Here is an 18,452-nt window from a genome sequence, read left to right on the forward strand (position 1 = left end):
ATATAATATCTTTCTTAAATCTAATTTAATTCTTGATAAGATTATGTGGAATATTAGGTTTGACTTTTATAGATATTATATTTATGATAAAGATCTTGAAGATATGATATTATTGATTTAACTCTTGATTTCTTTATTTTGTAGATTTCCTTGTGAGATGAAGTGAATTATAAATAAGAGAGATGAAGATTAAAAAGAGGTGAGAGAGTTTTAGTGGAGGAGTTCACGTGTAGGATTTTCGTGGAGGTGATTTTCTTGGGAGCTTAAAAGAAAGAATTTTCGTGGGAAAAATTCAGAGAGTTTGTGTGTAGAATTTTCGTGGAGTCGGAGTGTTTTTCGTGGGAAGTTTTCGTGAAGAGTTTTCACGTGAGAAGATTTTCGTGGAGAGTTTTTAGTGAGAGTTTTTCTTGCGGCTTCTTCTTCCCGGTCAATATTCACTTCTGTGTGCACGTTCAGAAATTCAGAGAAAGTCCCTTATTCGAGAAACGTGATGTGAAGAGGGTGATAGAGTGTTGCTGTGAATGTTGAGAACATCTGCGGACAACATCTGGGAAGAAATTGACCGAAGATTGCTTCTCGTAGATCTACTATTTGGCAACACGTTTTTGATTTCTTGTTTTAGTTTTATTCTGGTTGTTTGTTTTAGAAAGCATTTGTTTTCTCAACTTATTGAGAAAATTGATTTTTGTCATAATCACTAGTGTTAGGTTTTTGTAAACGGTTGAGTTTTCTAGTGATTAATTTTTGCCATAAGGCACCGCACAAGTATTTATACTTGTGCATATTTAATCTTGTCCATCTATTTATTTCAAGTCAATTTGTGTTATAAAAGTTAATTTTCCGCTGCATGTAGATGTTGTCCGAGATGTTGTAACATCTGGCACAACACCTAATTCTGACAAAACACAAATTTACTATTTTTAATCTTATTCTGATATTTTTATTATTTGTGACATCTGTCGGACAAAATATTCCTTACATTACTCAAATGGACAGAACTCAAAAGTACCCATTCTCATTTTAATAAAAACTACGTGAAAAATTGCTTGATCCCGAATGTTTATTCAATATATATGGAAAAGTGACGACCGCAAGTTCTATCGTCATATAAAAAATCACATGAAAAATGTACCAAAATTTTTTTACAAGAAAAATATATTTTACTTAATTTATCCTTTGTCTACAACTACAAATTTTACAATATCGCATACTTTCACTTTCCCGTATTCTTAAATTTACTATTACATTTGTCTATATTTATTTATCATTTAAAATTTTCTAAAAAATAAAAGATAAATAAAATCGAAATTTTAGTTTTATCAATAATTAAAAGATTCAGAGTAGGTCTCTTGTGAGACGGTCTCACGAATGTTTATCTGTGACACGGGTCAATCCTACCGATATTCACAATAAAAAATAATATTCTTAACATAAAAAGTATTACATTTTCATGTATGACTCAAATAAGATATCCGTTTCATAAAATACGACCCGTGAGACAGTCTCACACAAGTTTTTGCCAAATATTAATTAATGAAATCGAAAAATTTACAACCACGAATAATTGTGAGATGTACATCCGTTTGGTACACTAGATCTCTCCATTGATTTCATATGATTTTCTAGGTGTTGACTCGCAACTAATCGTTTCGTTTTTGTCATGAATTAATGATTAAATTGCTAAGAATCATATGTATGTAGACATCAAATTTTGTAGTAAATGAGTAAAATTAGTTTGGTTCATGGTAATTGATACCCAGGGATGAACCCATCAAGATCCGGCCCAAATTCCCGGCCCATCATTAAGGCCCACAGGTGAATGGCCCATGACAAGCCCAGGTATTCTTCTATAAATATCATGTTGGAGCGTATGATTATTAGATTCACTGTATTGTTTTCAGCAGCGCCCTTAGCTGCTCCCCCTATATACCCTCAGTCACTGACTTGAGCGTCGGAGGGGCTACGCCAGGACACCCTCCTGGCCCCCTCCTAACGGTCTTATTTGTGATTTCAGGCCCAGGGTAATTTTGGAGCCCGTGTCTGGATTAGTGACGCTTGCGTGGATCGGACCCTAAATTTCCCGTGGGTATCACTTGGCGCCGTCTGTGGGAAATATTTGAGTTGAGACGTAGAGATGGTAGGGAGAAGAGGGAGTAGAAGAGTTAACTCAGCGTCATCGCGTCCTCAGAGGGGACTCGAACAGTCTCATGTTGAGGCGAGGCAGGAACAACCCCATCAGGAGACAAGAACTGAACAACCTCGTCAAGAGACCAGGGTCGAGCAACCCCATCCTAATGAAAATGTGGGGAACTTGACCCTGGAGCAGTTGGGTCAATTTATCACTCGGACAGTGGATGAGGCTATGAAGAGGAACCAAGAAGCTGTGTTCATTGAAGAGCAGGCCACTCGCCAGGAGCGAGAGAAAAATGTTGAGGGCCAGCAGAGCAGAATTGAAGAGACCCAGCCCCTCCCAAGCGAAGGGAATGCAGAGATTGGAGAGATGTGGAAGGAAATACGGATGTTGAGACAACAGGTGGGAAGTAGAGCGCCGGCCCCCAAGAAAGGAAGTCCTTTTTCGCTTGCCATTCTGAAAGAAGTACTTCCCCCGAGTTTCCGACAACCGAATGTTGGAGAATATGATGGACATACCGACCCCGAAGAGCATTTGGGGAGATTTGAGAATGCGGCTCTGTTGCACCAATATTCAGATGGAGTCAGGTGTATGGTTTTTCTGGGCACGTTAGTGAGGTCAGCCCAGCAGTGGTTTAACACTTTGCAGCCCAACTCTATACGTTCTTTTGAGGACTTCTCAGCTGCCTTCTTGCACCGATTTGCTAGCAGCAAGAGGCACCAGAAAAATTATTTGAGCATGTTCGTGATGAAGCAGCAAGAGAATGAAACTTTACGAGAATTTGTCCAGCGTTTCAACAGTGCAGCGCTGGAAATACCAGCGGCTACTCCTGACATCATGATAAGTGCCTTCACACAAGGATTGAGGGGAGTGGAGTTTTTCAAGTCGCTGGTCAAGAAGCCCCCGTCAAGCTTTGATGAACTGTTGGCTCGAGCTGAGAAATATGTAAACTTGGAAGATGCCCAACGGTACAGAAGGATGGAGAACCGGCACGGAGGAAGTAGAGTTGAGGGAGTGGAGAAAGGAGGAAGGAAGAGGAGTGCGGGGGAGAGAGAGGAAGACAGAACTAGAAGTAGAGGATAATTCTCATCACATGTTCCCCTGGATAGGAGTCGTGACGAGGTGATGGAGGTAAGGGAGCCCGCGAGGAGGTGGGAGAAGTCACGAAGGGTTGAGTGCAGTGCTAGATTTCCTTCGCGGGACAGACGAGAAGGATCTGCATCCAGGAGTCGACCGAGGTCTCACCCGTCCCCTAGACGTGGTCAAGGCCCTCCATGGATAAATCAGGGGGTTGGGGAGCAGAGAGGGGAAGGTCGAGGTCAAGATGTCCTTCAGGAGCCCGTCGAACCGAGGAGGGGAACGAATGAGGATAATCACCCTACGAGAAGAATGATTCATATGATCTCGGGCGGTGCTACCGATGGAGGCTATGGGCGAGCTCGGAAAGCACATGGGAGAAAATTGGAGAACTTTGAGATATATAGTAGTGCAGACTTACCACAAGACCCCGTCATCAACTTTGGGCCGGAAGACCTCCGAGGCGTTGTGACTCCACATAACGATGCCTTGGTGGTGACGGCCACCATTGCCAATTATGATGTGGCAAGGATATTTATTGATAATGGAAGCTCCGTGAACGTCTTGTTCAAGAGCACATTGGATCAAATGAAGGTGGAAGAATTTGAGTTTGAGCCGGTCTCCACCCCGCTGTATGGGTTTGCAGGACATGTCATCCCGCCGCTGGGTCAGATTACTCTTCCCCTATCTTTGGGACGTGACTCTCGGCGGGTGACAAAGATGGTAACATTTACCGTAGTGAATACTCCCTCATCGTATAATGGAGTCCTGGGGCAGCCAGCCTTAAAGGATTTTAGAGTCGTAGCTTCCACTTATCATCAGAAGCTTAAGTTTCATGTGGGAAAGGGAGTTGGAGTCTTGTGCGGGGACCAAAAAGTCGCACGTCGTTGTTATGAAAGAATCGTGAAGGAAGAAGAAAAGAGAGGTCGCGAGCATTCACATGGAAGCTTGAGCTCAGTCTTACAGTTGTAGAGTCATGCGCAGAAGCTTCTAAGTGGGTAACTTTGTTCTGTGGAGATACAAGAGGAGCAGAGAAGAAAGTTGGAGAATGCGCTGGTTAATGCTCTAAAGAGGCCCAGGAGCACTTATCATCTTAGAGAATATTAATCTTGACGTGAATTTTGCTGTATTTTGTTTCTGAATTTATCTTATGTTATCAGTTGAAAGTTAATAAAGCCAAGTTCTTATATTAAGTTCGTGGTTGTTCTTGTATTATGAGGATTATATGAATTTTATTTTACCTACTTAGGCTGCGCCTAGTAGAGGAGAAGAGTGAGGGGAGAAAAGTTAAATTTTTCCTGCTAAGGCATCGCCTAGCAGAGGAGTAGAGGGTGAGGTGGAGAATATTTATTTTCCTGCTAAGGCATCGCCTAGCAGAGGAGCATAGTTGGGGAGAAGAAAAATTTTATTTTCCTGCTAAGGCACCGCCTAGCAGAGGAGTTAGAGGGTGGGGGCGTTGAATTTTATTTTTCTGCTAAGGCATCGCTTAGCAGAGGAGTTAGAGGGTGGAGATGTTGATTTTATTTTCCTGCTAAGGCCCGGCTTAGCAGAGGAGTTAGAGGGTGGAGGTGTTGATTTTAAGGCCCGGCTTAGAAGAGGAGTTATGAGATGATGAGGTGAGAGTTTGATTTTTCCTGCTAAGGTCCGGCTTAGCAGAGGAGTTAGAGGGTGAAGATGTTGATTTTATTTTCCTGCTAAGGCATCGCCTAGCAGAGGAGTTAGAGGGTGGAGGTGTTGAATTTTATTTTCCTGCTAAGGCCCGGCTTAGAAGAGGAGTTATGAGATGATGAGGTGAGAGTTTGATTTTTCCTGCTAAGGCCTGGCTTAGCAGAGGAGTTAGAGGGTGGAGATGTTGATTTTATTTTCCTGCTAAGGCATCGCCTAGCAGAGGAGTTAGAGGGTGAAGGTGTTGAATTTTATTTTCCTGCTAAGACCCGGTTTAGCAGAGGAGTTATGAGATGATGAGGTGAGAGTTTGATTTTTCCTGCTAAGGCCCGGCTTAGCAGAGGAGTTAGAGGGTGGGGGTGTTGATTTTATTTTCCTGCTAAGGCATCGCCTAGCAGAGGAGAATAGTGGATGAGGAGAATTAAATTTATTTTCCCTGCTAAGGTGTCACCTAGCATAGGAGTTAGAGGGTGGAGATGTTGAGTTTTTATTTTCCTGCTAAGGCATCGCCTAGCAGAGGAGCAGAGTTTGGGAAGAGGAAAATTTATTTGGTTAGTCGATAACAAAAGATGTTTACGGGGATCGACCTGCCCGGTCAGGTCGTGGGGGTGTGGGGGCAACGCCCCCATAATTTTTTCAGAAATCACACAATCATTCGCAAGGGAATATATCAAATTTCTCAACGTATTGGACGAGGCGAAGGCGTGGCCGAGGGCTTGAGGGCGAGCCTGTGGCGCGAGGGCAAGCGAGTGGCGGGCAGGCAGGCTCTCGGCGAGCTGGCGTGGTGAGGGCGAGCTGGCGTGGCGTGGCGGGGGCGAGCAGGCGCTCGGGCGAGCCGGAGTGGCGGGCGAGCTGGCGTGTGGCGCTCGGGCGTGCGGCGAGCAGACGCTCGGCGGGCGAGGGCAAGAGCGGCACGCGAGGGGCTAGGGGCGAGCTGGTGCTCGGGCGAGCTGGAGTGGCGGGCGAGCTGCGGGGTGCGGGCGAGCTGGCGTGGCGTGGCATGGCGTGGCGCTGGCGAGCAGGCGCTAGGGCGAAGGCATGGCAGAGGGCTTGAGGGCGAGCCTGTGGCACGCGCGCGAAGCCGGCGCCCGGGCGAGCATGCGAGCGTGGTGCGCGAGGGGGCGAGTGCTTTGGCAGGGCGCCGGACGAGCTCGGTGAGGGCGTGGCGCGCGGGAGCTGTGCGGCCGCGCGGGGCGAGGGCGCCGGGCGAGCGCGCGAGGGGGCGAGGCGCGCAAGGGCGGACGCACGCTGTTGGGGCTGGCGTGCAGGCGGCGAGGTGATGATGAAACGGTGCTAGGATTGATATTTGATTTGTTTCCATCTTTTTGGAGACTGACGGAGGGCTGGAAGAAAATGCACAACTCACATGTTGTAAACCGAGAACAACGCAATCAATCGAACTTTGAACCTACGATTCAGTTCGACTCGGGAGGGGGAGACTGGTGATACCCAGGGATGAACCCATCAAGATCCGGGCCAAATTCCCGGCCCATCATTAAGGCCCACAGGTGAATGGCCCATGACAAGCCCAGCTATTCTCCTATAAATACCAGGTTGGAGCGTATGATTATTGGATTCACTGTATTGTTTTCAGCAGCGCCCTTAGCTGCTCCCCCTATATACCCTCAGTCACTGACTTGAGCGTCGGAGGGGCTACGCCAGGACACCCTCCTGGCCCCCTCCTAACGGTCTTATTTGTGATTTCAGGCTCAGGGTAATTTTGGAGCCCGTGTCTGGATTAGTGACGCTTGCGTGGATCGGACCCTAAATTTCCCGTGAGTGTCAGTAATGATTTATATTGGAAGATATGAAACTGAGAAATAAGGCCATTATTTTCAATTTTTTAAGGAAAAATTAGTTGGAGTGGTTCAAATAATTCACCGAATTAATAAAATGCAAACATAAAATAAGTGGCAATTAAAAAGATAATGCTTCGCCACAAACAGAAAATATCGCCTTAAAGTTGATTTCATATTCCATCACATACCTAGCTAGTAAATATTAGATGTATTTAGGATACGAATGAGACTATGAAGGCAAAAATTTATGTGAGACAGTTTCACATGTCGTATTTTGTGAGATGTATTTTTTATTTGATTCATCCATGAAAAAATATTATTTTATATGCTAAGAGTATTACTTTTTATTATGAATATCTTGATTATAGATTTAATCAATATCTTACTTATTTATATATCAATAATATAAATTAAAATGAATTTCAAACGACCATATCGTCATTGGGTGAACTTGAAATCCATCATAATTAATATGAAAATACTATATAAATATGTAAAGAATTAATTTGAAATTTATGATCTTATTTCTTTAACAAACAAAATAAATTTGAAATCTATCCATACAACCATAATCTTATATTATACTCCATTGTGATGTAATCTTGGTTAACATAATTCTATGAGTGATCCCAATACCAAATTAATTCCAGATTTTTGTTGTTTAAGGTCAACAAGAACATTAATATTTGAACATAAAAACATAAGAGCTTGTATCATGAACGGTGAAATTACAAAATCTGTCGAGTTATAAGTCGGTTTGTTCTGCTTTTTATCATATGAGTTGTCGATGTTTGATCTTAATCTAATGTGTTTGTTTGATTTTTTGTTGTTGTATTTTAGTTTTTTTCGTCAAACCACATAATATAAAAAATTGATGACGTGATATAAGATATTTATAACGTTGCTTCGTATGTTGCTACGGTCAAAAGTAAATCTAACAATTTTTTAAGTATAATTTGGAAAAAATTGATTTTATGTTGAAAAACGATATTTTATAATTTTTTTCAATGTCTTTTTCTTGCGAAAGGATAGAGCGAAGGTATGTTCGACTCGGTTTAGGGCAATGTTATTTGAACAAGTGTTTAGACACACTTTATCTAGGCTATATATGTGACTGTGATGTGTTCCACCCAAACAAAGGTGGTGGTGGGTGAGATTGCTACTACATATTCCTTCTTCCACTCAAAATTAAGAATCAAAAACAAAATCTAGTCGGAAATGGGAAATTGCCAAGCCATTGATAATGCGACTTTAGTAATCCAACATCCCAATGGTAAAGAGAATCGGCTCTTTAAGCCTATAGTCGCTACTGAAATAATGAAGATCAATCCTGGTCACTACGTCGCACTTCTCCTCACCACCACCTTATACACATCCACCTCCTCCGCCACAGCCGCCGCCGGAAACAAGGGTAGTACAAAAAATAACACAATCCCACTTCGTGTAACACGTATTAAGCTCCTTAGGCCTACCGATACTCTTGTTCTTGGCCATGTTTATAGACTAATAACTACTGAAGGTTTGTTTGTTTCTTTCGTTTTGTTATTTCTTTTGTCTTTGCAATATTTGTTAAGAGTTTTTAAATCAAACAAAGGAGTTTAATTATGGGTTTTCTATCTTTTATATATTTTGCAGAGGTAATGAAGGGATTGGGGGCCAAGAAACTAGCAAAATGGAAGCGGCAGCAATCTGGAGACGATGCTGTGATGTATAGAAAGAGTGCTGCGAAACCAAATTCAGATTTCGAAGGAGTTCTCAGAAGAAATGCCGTGGAGATGACAAAGCAGGTGGATTTCTACTTTTTCTCTGATATTTATATATAATCTCATTTCATGCTTAAATTATCTCAAGATTTTCAACCAATCTGACCTGGTTTCTTGTTAATTATTCATATTTACAAGTACTGTTGAGATACTCTGTATTTTGAATTTTTTTACTCATATGTCGACACTGCAACTCATGTTTCCAATATTTGTTTGTCATATCTCGCATAAATTATTCATATTAGAGCAAGTTTAACTCATAATTCAGTCTCATCGTGCCATTTTTTTATTGAAAAAAAATATGGTGAAAAGATAATTATAATATTTTTTGATATTTTTTTCCCTGTAAAATGCTACAGGTGAAGGATAGAGGGCAGAAATCAAGAAATAATAAATCACCAGTAGTTCACGCCCCATCAAAATCCAAAGCATGGCAACCGTCTTTAAGTAGTATCTCTGAAGCTGAAAGCTGAAGATTTATTACCTTTTCTTTTCTGTACTTTCTCTTGTCCTTGGATTGAGATTCTGCCCAAAAAAAATATCTGTAACTTAGATAAGCTAACAAGATCAAAAGAGCCACGATCTGGACATGAAACTTGCCCTCCATGTATCAAAGAATTAATGTTTCTTAGGTCTACTTCACGCTACCTTAAAAATTTTAGAATTGTTTGCACAATTATTACTTCCAACTGATGATGAAATCTATGTAAGCATGTTCAGAAAGAATGCTTTGCAATGTAAAATATGAATTCTTTTTCCCATGCCAACGTGGGAAAAGATTCTTAGAAGTTGGGGTTAATGATTCTATGATGCAATCTTTGATGGCAAGATATATAATTAATACAAGACTTTTCAGAAAAATTACAAGAGTGAGACTGGTTCAACAACTCGAGGAATAGTGTCTTTAACATTTCTTGTTACACATGATTGTCACACCTTGGGTTTTTTTTATTGGTGAGATAATTTTTTAAATATAATAATGATACACATAACAATAAATGATTAAGTATAATACGAAATGTTGAAATGAACTATTTTGAATGAGACATTTATTTTAATAGGTTTATTAATATAATTTTTAATAACCTTTACCCGTTTTCAATGAGTCTACCATAATCTGAAATGGTCAAAGTTGAAGATAGGAATGATACCAAGAAAACCTGCAAATGTAATGATTATTAACGATCATTTGAGCCATCTTTTGCAGCACTTTGGAATGAATCAAGAAGGAATCATTCATCCACCACATATTACCATTAGATATTTCATTTCACGGATTTACATTTTATGCAGTGTTGAAAACACATCACCAAGTATTGTGTATTTTTTACACGAGATGATCAGTTGGAATGAATCAAGAAGGAATCATTCATCCACCACATATTACCATTAGATATTTCATTTCACGGATTTACATCTTATGCAGTGTTGAAAACACATCACCAAGTATTGTGTATTTTTTACACGAGATGATCACCTGATCATCTCGTTTAATCTGACAATTTTTTGTGATGTCCACAAAATGATCGTGTGATCATCTCGTGTAAAAACTGCACAACATTAAATACTGTATTTTCAATACAATAGAAGATTCAAATCCTCGTTTCACAAGCAAGTGTCCCACTGCAACATAATTAATATTAAATAATTAATATTAAAAAGTAAATAATGGCTTTTTCTTTCCTTTTCTTTTGGCTTTCTATTGAGAAAAAAATTTATAAAAGGAGAAGCATTAACAAGAAATATCTTCTTAAAACTATTCAACTTCAAGTGTTCTTTTTTTCTTCCAGATTTGTGGCCAACAAAAGAAAGGAATCTGGCGCATAGTTTATGGAATCGAGATAATTATTTTCAAAAATTAGGCGTTACTTTATTAACATATGAAGTTGTCTGGACATATTTGTCATGAGATCAATATTTTGAAAAAAATAAATTTTTTTTTAATGTGACTGAGATTTAATTGTTGTCTCTAAAATTTTATTATTTTTGAAAAAATACTGGCTTGCTCGCTATAAATGTATAAAATATATATATGTATGTATGTATATCTATGTGTATGAATATCTATTTTCTTTACAATATTTAGATGATTAGTGAAGTTTTTAATCCTTATTCGTGTTATATTATTTTTTAATCCTTATTCGTGTTATATTATGCAGCATATGCTACAAATCATTGTATGAATTTTATTTTTCAGGAATAAATTAAATGAAATGCAGCAACAATATAACACGAATAATAGTAGAAGTATATAATATAACTATATTAAATATATTTCTCATTTTAAACTTTGCCCTAGATAATATATTTTACTAAAATTAACTTGTTAAAAACTTCACTAATCATCTAAATATTGTAAAGAAAATAGATATTCATACACATAGATATACATACATATATATATATATATATTATATACATATCTCAATGTAATAATAGAATTTTTTCTGTATTTTGTAATTTTAGGCACACATTGTATATTAGGATTCAAAAACTCCCATTTCAAGCTTCAAAACCATCTTACTCTCAAACTTGGTTATATTACACCAAAAAACACAATAATCTTGTGAGAATACCATCCATCAAAACACAAAACCAAAAGGGAAAATCACCAGCATATATCAATTTGTTCTTTAAATTTTGATGTATCTTTATAGTTGATGCTTCAGAACCAAAGTTCCAAGGTCTGATATTGAACTTTTAACATCGATGAAACTTATCCTAGGCTGTTCCGTTTTCCGCTTTAACATGTTCTTGTTTTGCTAATCCGCTAAAATTGCCTTTTTGCTTGAAAAGTTGAGTATGGTGATGCCTACAGTATAGCTGATGTTCATGCGCAACGTAATTTGATGGACTTATCACACAGCCACCATGGCTGCACTTGAAACACGACCTATGATACGAACTTCCATCAACCGCTACCTATAAATACATACATATCATAAAAAGCATTAGAAGAATCGCTTTAGAAGCTCGATTTTGGAGTAGTTTATGTACCTTTTCAAGAGGGTAGACTTTCTTGTTGCAAGAAACACATTTATCTTGAGTTCCTGCAAACAAGCTTGAAAGTTTGCTGTTGTTTGTAATGCCTTGCTCCGAAGATCTGTCGGCTCTTGCAGTTTTTGGGCCCCCTGTGGGTAGGATTAGATAAAGAAATAAGCTAAGCTTAGAGTATTATTGAAGGAAAAAAGAGAAATAACTAATAAGGGGCTTGATTTTGTTAGAACCATCGAAACTTTTATCCAAGCTTCCAGTCATCTTGAAAAGTTGATCATAGTGAGGTTTGCAGTACAGAACTCCTTCATAGGAACAGTAATTACTTAACTGCAGTAACGACATAGAAAAATTGCAGATAGAATGTGAGCAATAAAGTTAATAAATTTTCTACAAATGATATAACGCGAAGGAAGAGAAATTAGTGGTAAGATATAATCTATGCTGGCTTTGAGGCCAACAAACCATGTAGCAAATGTTGATGGTTTGCCATAATTTTTTCACTTAACGAATTCCATTAACAGTACTTTGAAGAAACTAAAATTTTAGGAAGTAAAGTAGTCTCATATGTTGAAGACAGAGCAAGCAGAGTTTGAGAAAATCTTCTGTACCACGATCGGTTGATTCTGTTTGACAAGAATCACCAGTCATGTGCACGAGTTCAGGGGACTAGCTGAAAGCAATTATTGGCCGAATAAACATATCATTTTATCATCTTTCATCACGGGTATCAACGGTGATGCAAAATCAGTAGCTTGGTCGAGGAGCACAAAAAATGAGTTCTATAATAGTTGTGCAACAATTAGGAATGAAAGAAAAGATGAGGTATGGTGAGTAAAAGAAACAAAAAAATAAAATGGGTTCTTAAGGACAAGAACCCAGTAAGCTCCAAACAATTAGGGGCATAACTCGCGAGGAGACGAACAAGTTTGTAAGCCGAATAATCACATCATTGATGCCTTAATCAATTGTATGAGCCAATATGCATTCAAATTTGAGAAAAAGCAAGATTATGATTATTTAATAGATTTAGCTTCTTTTAGACAGATTTCGAAAAGTAAAAACACAAAACAAAATCTTGTTACAGTGCACTTTCTCAGCATTTTGCTGATAATTCATCTAGGAAATACACAAGGAAATCGTGGGATATGCATCAGAAAGTTGATCAAACACAATGGACTCTCCCAAACAAGTAGAGTGACGATTGAATTTATTTTGTTAACTCACAAGTAATTCACATATTCAAAAGCAAGTCCAGTGAAACATGGATCAGATATAGGGAATGAACTATTGCAACTATACATCAGCAATTGACAGTCAGACAGGCATTAGTTCTAAAGCATAAATTCTTCTTTTTCGGCAAGCAAATATTACAACAGATCAGTTTACATTCAAAACAATACCTGCATCAAGATCCTCACAATTGATCTAATGACTGATGTCAACTATCAGCCGACGAGACAAAATTTGTATTTGTGAAAAATTCTACATACTTTTTAAACCGAATCCATGCGAAATAGGAAATATCAATACAAGCAACATCACAGTTATCAAGCATATCCATCAAGAAATACGCGCACACACCAAAACACTGCAGTAAGATTAATACAAGATGGGCTATAGAAATCACAGCGATACAACAAGTAAGCAAACACACAAACAAGAAAAAATAGTGTAAAATAACAAGAGGGTAGCAAAAAAGATCTTACCTTGAGGGTTCCCCTGCAGTGGTGGCATCTGAAGCAAGCCTTGTGATATACCCTGCTATCCGCAGTGAGTTGATCCACCAAATACACAGTCTTTTCGCAGTCTTTACATTTCTGCGTTGTCCCTGCAAAAGTAGCCATCTTCTTAATTTTTCTTTTGAAAACTTGTCGTGGATCTTGATTCTTTGTTCCACTCTGAATTAATTGTGTATATATATAAAGAAGGAATAGTTTCAAGAAATCAACGCTACAAAATCACGCTCTTTCCTTCTTTCTCTTTCCTTTGATCAAGTCTTTGTTTTCGCTGTGTGTTTTCCAGGTCAGCTAGTTAGAGGTATAGTCTTTTGAGCGGAGGCGTTTCCATGCAGTCCATTCTTTTTGGAATTGTGCGTCCAATTTATTATGATTTTTACATTAAATAATACATACACCAAATTCAATAATGCATGAATGTAGACGGTATCCTGTAAAAACTTATCAGGTAGGTCTCTTGTGAGACGATCTTACGAATTTTTATCTGTGAGACGGGTCAATCCTACCGATATTCACAGTAAAAATTGATATTCTTAGCGTAAAAAATAATATTTTTTCATGGATGACCCAAATAAGATATCCGTCTCATAAAATACGACCCGTGAGACCATCTCACACTAGTTTTTGTCAAAACTTATATATATTTGTTATGGAATAAGCCAATGAAACGAGAAATCTCGAGCATATGGTCAGCATGGGCTGTTTGGTATATAGTTAAAAATATCTATCAATCAATAATAAAAATTATGACTATATATAGTCATCTTTATTTGGGGGAATAACAATATTTTTTATAATTAACTAAATGAGGTGAATATACGATTGATGAATAAGCATTCAGAGTAGATTTCTTTGTGTTCCATGCATGTTTTTTTTTTAAAAACTTGGAACTCAGTGTCGCTATTTTTATGTGTTCTGGATAAACTCAAATGGTTAACGCAGTAGTTTTCAAATCACATTGACCAGATAAACTATATTGGACAAATTCTGCGTAGAGACTCAAATTTGGATAGAGAGTGATTGAACCACTGACCTCTTGATAGGAAATCATCATATCCTAACATCTAAGCTGACTTGGTGCTATTCCAAGCATCTTCTTGCTTTTATTCATTTTGATTTTAAAGACTTTAAATTAATTTCCGTAAATGCAAAAATCTTGTTATTCTAAATTAAAGTGAGAATAAACTTATTGTTTATCATAAAAAAATATGCATTGTAAAAAAAATTATTATAATAAATTACGCATTTTTATATTGGAGTTCATCTGCTGATGTGTACTTAAAATCATGTAGATTTCAAAAATAAAAATATGTTTAGTTTGGAACAAGAAGAGTCATTTAAAGGATATTGTAGGTATTTGGTAAAACAAAAGATAGGAAGAGAAGTGGAGTGCAATAAAAATTGAAGTCTGAAAACATAATAAAATTATTATTTAAATATAACTAAAATAAATTAAAGTTAAAGTGATATCTAAAGAATATGATTATTATTTGTTAAATCGGGCATTTGAAATCAAACATGGATCTTGTTTTATATATTTAATGACAAACATTAATTTGAATAGGTTGAGGAAGGGTATGTACTATTTAATTAAATAATAATAACAACAATAATAATAATCATCAGAGTAATTATAACTGGTTGGCCCCTCCGTCCCACCAAATAGATGGTTGAGTTGGTAATTTTCCGACCCGTCCAAATAACATATTGTTACACCTACTTAATATAACTAAAAATTGGTTAAGTTTGTCAGATCATGCCGCCAAGTAAGCAGGCTGCGTTACGCGTCATCGACAACCCGCTCACTAACCATCCAAATACGTTGGCAAGAAGATCATCTTTTTTTAAATGAAAATTGACAGAATTGTGTCATTTGACATCAATACAAAAGAACTACAAAATAGTAAGAGATATAAACATACACCATTATGTTGTAAACAAAATGATCTTCTAACAATCATTGGAAGTAAACCATAAATACAGAAAATAAAGAGTTTTAGATATCATGTTTATTCCAGAAGTAGAAAAAGTGAAAGAAGTTATTGGAAAACAAGAATAATATAGTCTAGAAAAATATTACAGATCTTACAATATGGATAAATAAGTAGATCATTACGAAGTAGGACTCATCTAGAAGCACATGACGAACTTCGACAAGATAATCTTTAAAAAAATATCACAACAAAGCTAATGAAAGTTTTAAAGATAATAAGAGCTGGACATGTGGAGCAAGAGGTCTCATTTCGATCAATTGTATAGAAAATGATAGAAAATGAATAAGGCGCTTCGAATCAACTCTGAATATCTAAGAAGCGATTTATTAACAAGATCTGATTCAAATATATCAGTTTGAAAATATTTTCTTAGACGAAAATATGTATGAGTAAAAGAAGTCAGTGAGTCAAGAAAAGTCGAATGGAGAAACAAAATCAAAATCATAATGAAGACGAAGTGTTTCGACACGAAACAAATGAAGAAATGTCTTGTTTCTTTAGCTAGATAACTATATATTACAACATGGTCCAAAATATCATGAAAGAAAACCCTAATATACATAGATATCAAGGATTCTTTATGTGACAAACAAATTTTTTTAATAGGAAATTTTGGCCTAAGAAATAGAAAATATCATCTAATCTATAAAGTTTCAAGAAGAAAAATGACAATCCAGTGGAACTAACGGGAAATCAGATAGAGATGCAATTAATTCATTTTGAAAAAATAAAAAAAGAATTATAGAAACTCAAGCCAGAATTAGCACAAACCATGTCCTATATTAATATTAGAACAATACAGATTATGATAAAAGTTACTTTGAAAGAAAGAATAGATTCATCTATTGATATTGTTATATGCAATAAATGAATGAGTAATATTCAAGATTTGACACTGAGAACTATATACATGTGTCAGCGATCGTTGGTGGACAACATTTCTTACAAAGCTAACAACAGAAAAATAACATTCATGTAGATATTGTACTGAACTATATTCGATGCATATGTCATATGATGACACATAAATTAAAAGGAATTATATACAATAAAAAAAGACTTTTGAAAGATGACAATATTATTTTTAATTAATGAAAAATTTACTTTAAGAGTTGATAATACAATTGTTCAAAATTCTTAAAAAAAATAGAACTAAATCTCAACCCGAGAAGACTAGATTATTAAGATGGTAAGCTTTATGTCAAAATTAAATTTTTGATATTGTTATTATTAAATTTTATGAAAATATTGTTGCGGATTTTCTAACAAGAAGCGGACAAAACTAATTTCGATGTCATCATGAAAATACGTAGACATTTGAGGGAGCACTTATAAATGCTTGAAACGAGCTCAACAAGCTTTCCCTAAATGTAGAATTTACGGGTAGATTACAACAAGTTGATGTAGAGAATTTTTATGAAAACCTTTCATTTGCTTCTCTTCAATGGAAGTTTGATTTTCACATAATGTATCCTAATTTTTTGCCTAATTTTTTGTCTGATGATCGATTCAACCTCTGATCAAAAGATATACATCGGTTATATTTCATCTCTTTAACAAGTTTAGTAATGAGCATAACAGCCCAGAAGACGATTAATCCGGCATGAGCTACATGAGCTCCTAGTAGTTTACTTGATAAATTAATAAGTCGGGCATTTCCGGCCCACCAAACAAAACCGGTGGTTTCTTGGTCACGACCAGCTACAGCTAAAGTTCCATTAAAGAGCGTTTCCAGGGTGATGTCTTTTATTGTATTGCATGTTGTTTACATGCTTACACTCAATTATGATCGGTATTGCAAAAGCCTATCTTCCAGGCTAGTGAGAAACTATTGGCTTCTCAAAATGAGAGTTTTCGAGTATAGAGCTCTATACTTGTAGCAGGGAATTTAAGTACCCCTAGCACAAGTGCTAAACCGGGATCATCATCAGATGATTTGGCCCATGCAAAAATTGAGTCTCCGGATTCTTATCTCGAGTCATCAATTAAACCCTTCACTTCGGGGATTGAAAAAAAGGTCCAACCTTATATCTCAAATAGACAAAGAAAAATCTAAGGTTGATTCTAATAAGTTTATAATTTTTCCAATTCAAGTATATCAGCAGAACTGAGAGAAATAAAAAACTATAATATGAATAAACCCATAATCATGTCGGGCCGACGTTGCAAGAAAATATCCACGTACCAGCTTAATGCTTATTCTAAAGAGGTCAAGTCATGGTATGAATTTGGGCCTTATTGAGTTGCAGAAATGCTAACATTATTATTTTGATGATAGAAAACTTGTTATTGTGTTGCTAATATATTTAATTAACTGTGTGCAGTTGGTAGATTTCAAGTTGGAAGTAATAAGTTTTTGAAATATATTCCGCACAACTTAGTTTTTGGCAAGCTAAAGATTTTTTATTATATCTCGTAGCTCGGTGATTCAAATGATTAACAAACAAAACTGTTGAACCACCAAATCAATTTTATACAAGTCATATTTCAGACCAACCTCGACTGATTCAGATGTTATCTAGGCAAGCTAATGATCGCGAGATCAAGTTTGATGTAATTAAAGTTGAAATCAGCTTAAGATAACTAGTTTTAGTATTAGAGTGAGTTGTTTTCGAAAGAGAATTTAAAATGATTTATTTTTTAAAAAAAATTGAGATATTTTCTAACACTATATATAGTTGAAAAATTCTGACAGCTTGCAACAACTTTGAGAAAAATAACATAACTCCTTTCTTGATTATCTAAATGTTAAACCGCCTTTTGCATTGCAAAACAGACTCATAGAGGATTGCAACGTATAAAATTTGAAGTCTGGTCATGCACGAGAAAAATAATTTTATTGGTTAAAATTGAACTACGTGTTTTGCGGAAAAAAAAAATGGACAAAGTTGTTTTTTATAAAGAAGCTCAAGAATGTTGCACTCATCAACCAAATAGGTAAATAAATTCCTAATTTTACTCATACATCATCAATAAAAATTGGTACACTCGTTCTAAAATTTTCATATTAATTTACAAGAAGTACTCAAGTTTTCGCCAATATGATATTATATTTTGTGCTAGCATTGCTTTGTGTATTGGTATTATTAAAAACTCTCTTACAATTGTGATTGTCTTTAGTGACTAAGAAGAGAATCTCTTAAATTTGCATTGAATATTTGGGTTGGAAAATTTTATCTTGATTTTGTGTTGTTTGAAACTTTTGATTTTAAATTTTTTCCTTGTTGAAACTTAATACTCGATTTGTGTATCCATGTGTTGAATATATTTCATAAATCACTTATATTTGG

At 36.5% G+C, this 18,452-nt stretch overlaps 2 protein-coding genes across 2 annotated transcripts; one reads left to right on the top strand and one right to left on the bottom strand.

Moving 5' to 3' along the window:
- Positions 1–7,790: 7,790 nt before the first annotated feature.
- Positions 7,791–9,099, top strand: LOC142539041 (uncharacterized). The gene is made up of 3 exons (XM_075644339.1): positions 7,791–8,191; positions 8,308–8,459; positions 8,795–9,099. Exons 1-3 carry the CDS (start codon positions 7,891–7,893, stop codon positions 8,906–8,908), a joined length of 567 nt encoding a protein of 188 aa, XP_075500454.1. The 5' UTR covers positions 7,791–7,890; the 3' UTR covers positions 8,909–9,099.
- A 1,856-nt stretch (positions 9,100–10,955) lies between these two features.
- Positions 10,956–13,507, bottom strand: LOC142540851 (LIM domain-containing protein WLIM1-like). Its single transcript, XM_075647276.1, has 4 exons — positions 13,139–13,507; positions 11,663–11,759; positions 11,433–11,566; positions 10,956–11,357 (listed from the first exon to the last, which is right to left on the bottom strand). The coding sequence occupies exons 1-4, from the start codon at positions 13,274–13,276 to the stop codon at positions 11,157–11,159; spliced, it is 570 nt and encodes a 189-aa protein (XP_075503391.1). The 5' UTR covers positions 13,277–13,507; the 3' UTR covers positions 10,956–11,156.
- Positions 13,508–18,452: the final 4,945 nt, after the last annotated feature.

The sequence above is a fragment of the Primulina tabacum genome, chromosome 3 (genome assembly GCF_025594145.1).
Source record: "Primulina tabacum isolate GXHZ01 chromosome 3, ASM2559414v2, whole genome shotgun sequence".
NCBI lineage: Eukaryota > Viridiplantae > Streptophyta > Magnoliopsida > Lamiales > Gesneriaceae > Primulina > Primulina tabacum.

Coding starts and splice junctions, on each gene's coding strand:
- LOC142539041 (XM_075644339.1), top strand. CDS start 7,891: ATGGGAAATTGCCAAGCCATTGATAATGCGACTTTAGTAATCCAACAT. Junction 8,192..8,307: donor TAGACTAATAACTACTGAAG/GTTTGTTTGTTT, acceptor TATATTTTGCAG/AGGTAATGAAGGGATTGGGG. Junction 8,460..8,794: donor CCGTGGAGATGACAAAGCAG/GTGGATTTCTAC, acceptor AAAATGCTACAG/GTGAAGGATAGAGGGCAGAA.
- LOC142540851 (XM_075647276.1), bottom strand. CDS start 13,276: ATGGCTACTTTTGCAGGGACAACGCAGAAATGTAAAGACTGCGAAAAG. Junction 11,760..13,138: donor ACTGCAGGGGAACCCTCAAG/GTAAGATCTTTT, acceptor TCGTTACTGCAG/TTAAGTAATTACTGTTCCTA. Junction 11,358..11,432: donor AAGTCTACCCTCTTGAAAAG/GTACATAAACTA, acceptor ATGTATTTATAG/GTAGCGGTTGATGGAAGTTC.